We start from the raw sequence: 5,000 nt of genomic DNA on the forward strand, positions 1-5,000 counted from the left end.
TCGTAGCAGATCAATCCCCCACACACAGCTCAAACACACACACCTCAAACACACACCTCAAACACACAGCTCAAACACACACAGCTCAATCCCACACAGCTCAAACACACACACCTCAATCCCACACAGCTCAAACACACACAGCTCAAACACACAGCTCAATCCAACACACCTCAATACCATACAGCTCAAACACACACACCTCAATCACACACACCACAATCACACACACCTCAAACACACACACCTCAAACACACACAGCTCAAACACACACACCTCAATCCCACACAGCTCAAACACACACAGCTCAAACACACACACCTCAAACACACACACCTCAAACAGACACAGCTCAAACACACACACCTCAATCCCACACAGCTCAAGCACACACACCTCAATCCCACACAGCTCAAACACACACACCTCAAACACACAACTCAATCCCACACAGCTCAAACACACACAGCTCAAACACACACACCTCAAACACACACAGCTCAAACACACACACCTCAATCCCACACAGCTCAAACACACACACCTCAAACACACACCTCAATCCCACACAGCTCAAACACACACAGCTCAAACACACACACCTCAAACACACACAGCTCAAACACACACACCTCAATCCCACACAGCTCAAACACACACCTCAATCCCACACAGCTCAAACACACACCTCAATACCACACAACTCAAACACACACACCTCAATACCATACAGCTCAAACACACACCTCAAACACACACCTCAATCCCACACAGCTCAAACACACACACCTCAAACACACACACCTCAATCCCACACAGCTCAAACACACACAACTCAAACACACACACCTCAATCCCACACAGCTCAAACACACACACCTCAAACACACACATCAAACACACACAGATCAATCCCACACAGCTCAAACACACACACCTCAAACACACACAGCTCAAACACACACCTCAATCCCACACAGCTCAAACACACACAGCTCAAACACACACACCTCAATCCCACACAGCTCAAACACACACAGCTCAAACACACACACCTCAAACACACACACCTCAATCCCACACAGCTCAAACACACACAGCTCAAACACACACACCTCAATCCCACACAGCTCAAACACACACACCTCAATCCCACACAGCTCAAACACACACAGCTCAAACACACACACCTCAAACACACACACACACCTCAATCCCACACAGCTCAAACACACACACCTCAAACACACACCTCAAACACCACACCGCTCAAACACACACACATCAAACACACACCTCAATCCCACACAGCTCAAACACACACAGCTCAAACACACACAACTCAAACACACACACCTCAATCCCACACAGCTCAAACACACACAGCTCAAACACACACACACCTCAATCCCACACAGCTCAAACACACACCTCAATCCCACACAGCTCAAACACACACCTCAATCCCACACAGCTCAAACACACACCTCAATACCACACAACTCAAACACACACACCTCAATACCATACAGCTCAAACACACACACCTCAAACACACACCTCAATCCCACACAGCTCAAACACACACACCTCAATACCACACACCTCAAACACACACACCTCAAACACCACACACCTCAAACACCACACACCTACTGTAAATGCCGCAGAGTTCAAACACACACACACCTCAATGCGGCAGAGTTCAATCACACATCCTAGTGCTGCTCAGTCCAAAACACACTCTTCTATACCGTTCTGCTCTCTCAAGTAGAAGAGCACTATCACTGACCACTCAAAGTTAAGTGTGGACACACACACACACACACACACACACACACACACACGTACACACACTCTCTCTCTCACGCACCCTCCTCAATTTCCAACTCACCGGTCGTTTTCTAACGTCTCTCCACAAATGAAGCAGTGAGGCAGTGTGTGTGTGTGTGTGTGTGTGTGTGTGTGTGTGTGTGTGTGTGTGTGTGTGTGTGTGTGTCCTGGGTGAAATCAGTACAGTACACAGACCTGAAGGATCCACTTACAACACAAAGGTGTCCTGAGAGGGATGCCTATGAATGTCTCTCTCTCTGTGTGTGTGTGTGTGTGTGTGTGTGTGTACACTGTTGAACAGCTTGTGGGCGTGTGGTCTGTGTTGCTTTCATCTGATGAGGAGGAGATTCTCAACGGACTCAGCAGGACAAACAGGCCTTTGTGCTGGACATGAGCTGAGAAGCACACACACACACACACACACACACACACACACACACACACACACAAACAAACACACACACAGACACACACACACACACACACACACACACACACACACACACACACACACACACACACACACACACACACACACACACACACACACAGGCTGTGTCCACCACCCCTCCAACGTCACTCTCACACTGTCACTCTCTCTCTCCATTTCTCTCTCTCTGTCACACTGTCATTACTGTTTAGACCCTCCATCTCACACCACCCTGCTCTCTGTCTCTCTCTCACACACACACACACACACACATACACACATACACACTCTCTCTCTCTCTCTCTCTCACTCCCTCTCTCTCACACACACACACACACACACACACATACACACACTCTCTCTCTCTCTCCCTCCCTCACACACACACATACACACACACACTCTCTCTCTCTCTCTCATTCATGCTTGTTCTCTTGTCTCTCAAATGACAGTGAAAGTTACAATACTACCAAAGCAAATGGAGCACACATTCTCTCTCACACACACACACATTCTCTCTCACACACACAGACGTTATCTCTCACACACACACACATTCTCTCTCACACACACAGACGTTCTCTCTCACACACACACACATTCTCTCTCACACACACAGATGTTATCTCTCACACACACACACGTTCTCTCTCACACACACAGATGTTATCTCTCACACACACACACGTTCTCTCTCACACACACACACATTCTCTCTCACACACACAGACGTTCTCTCTCACACACACACACACACACATTCTCTCTCACACACACACACGTTCTCTCTCACACACACACACGTTCTCTCTCACACACACAGACGTTATCTCTCACACACAAACACATTCTCTCTCACACACACAGATGTTATCTCTCACAGACACACACGTTCTCTCTCACACACACACACATGTTCTCTCTCACACACACACACACGTTCTCTCTCACACACACACACATTCTCTCTCACACACAAACACACGTTCTCTCTCACACACACACACACATTCTCTCACACACACACACACACACACACATCCTCTCTCTCTTTGAGTGTATCAGCATGTTAGTTGTGTGTGACTCCTGCCCAGCAAGTGGTGGGGGTGAAAGGTGAAAGGTGAAAGGTCGTAGGTCACCTGTAGCTGTTGTGTGCTGGGGGTCTCCTCCAGTGCTGCGGAGAGCGTTACCGCGGCGATGAGCCACTTCCTGACACCCTGCAGCTCCTGAAGCACCTTCTCCCGCTCATGAAGCTCCGCTAGCGTCGCACGCCGCCCTAGAACACTCTTCTCACGCAGCCTACACACACACACACACACACACACACACACACACACACACACACACACACACACGGGGACAGAGTCAGGTGAGATACACTTCTCCCGCTCATGAAGCTCCGCTAGCGTCGCACGCCGCCCCAACACACTCTTCTCACGCAGCCTACACACACACACACACGGGGACAGAGTCAGGTGAGATACACTTCTCCCGCTCATGAAGCTCCGCTAGCGTCGCACGCCGCCCTAGAACACTCTTCTCACGCAGCCTACACACACACACACACACACACACACACACACACAGGGACAGAGTCAGGTGAGACACACTTCTCCCGCTCATGAAGCTCCGCTAGCGTCGCACGCCGCCCCAACACGCTCTTCTCACGCAGCCTACACACACACACACACACACACACACACGGGGACAGAGTCAGGTGAGACACACTTCTCCCGCTCATGAAGCTCCGCTAGCGTCGCACGCCGCCCCAACACACTCTTCTCACGCAGCCTACACACACACACACACACACACACACACACAGGGACAGAGTCAGGTGAGACACATCTTCTCCCGCTCATGAAGCTCCGCTAGCGTCGCACGCCGCCCCAACACACTCTTCTCACGCAGCCTACACACACACACACACACACACACACACACAGGGACAGAGTCAGGTGAGATACATCTTCTCCCGCTCATGAAGCTCCGCTAGCGTCGCACGCCGCCCCAACACACTCTTCTCACGCAGCCTACACACACACACACACACACACACACACACACACACACACACACACACACACACGGGGACAGAGTCAGGTGAGATACACCTTCTCCCGCTCATGAAGCTCCGCTAGCGTCGCACGCCGCCCCAACACACTCTTCTCACGCAGCCTACACACACACACACACACACACACACACACACACACACACACACACACACACACGGGGACAGAGTCAGGTGAGATACATCTTCTCCCGCTCATGAAGCTCCGCTAGCGTCGCCCGCCTCCCTAGAACACTCTTCTCACGCAGCCTACACACACACACACACACACACACACACACACACACACACACACACACACACACACACACACACACACGGGGACAGAGTCAGGTGAGACACACTTCTCCCGCTCATGAAGCTCCGCTAGCGTCGCACGCCGCCCTAGAACACTCTTCTCACGCAGCCTACACACACACACACACACACACACACACACACACACACACACACACAGGGACAGAGTCAGGTGAGACACACTTCTCCCGCTCATGAAGCTCCGCTAGCGTCGCCCGCCGCCCCAACACACTCTTCTCACGCAGCCTACACACACACACACACACACACACACACACGGGGACAGAGTCAGGTGAGACACACTTCTCCCGCTCATGAAGCTCCGCTAGCGTCGCACGCCGCCCCAACACACTCTTCTCACGCAG

The 5,000-nt window shown here is 51.2% G+C and overlaps 1 protein-coding gene across 1 annotated transcript in view; it reads right to left on the minus strand.

Moving 5' to 3' along the window:
- The window catches only part of LOC134067058 (uncharacterized), a 103,082-nt gene that overhangs the window by 19,208 nt on the left and 78,874 nt on the right, over positions 1–5,000 (minus strand). Inside the window, exon 67 of the mRNA XM_062522112.1 lies at positions 3,404–3,563. Coding sequence (XP_062378096.1) covers positions 3,404–3,563 — 160 coding nt within the window. The remainder of the gene's footprint in view (positions 1–3,403; positions 3,564–5,000) is intronic.

Source organism: Sardina pilchardus, chromosome 20 (genome assembly GCF_963854185.1).
Source record: "Sardina pilchardus chromosome 20, fSarPil1.1, whole genome shotgun sequence".
Classification (NCBI taxonomy): Eukaryota; Metazoa; Chordata; class Actinopteri; order Clupeiformes; family Clupeidae; genus Sardina; species Sardina pilchardus.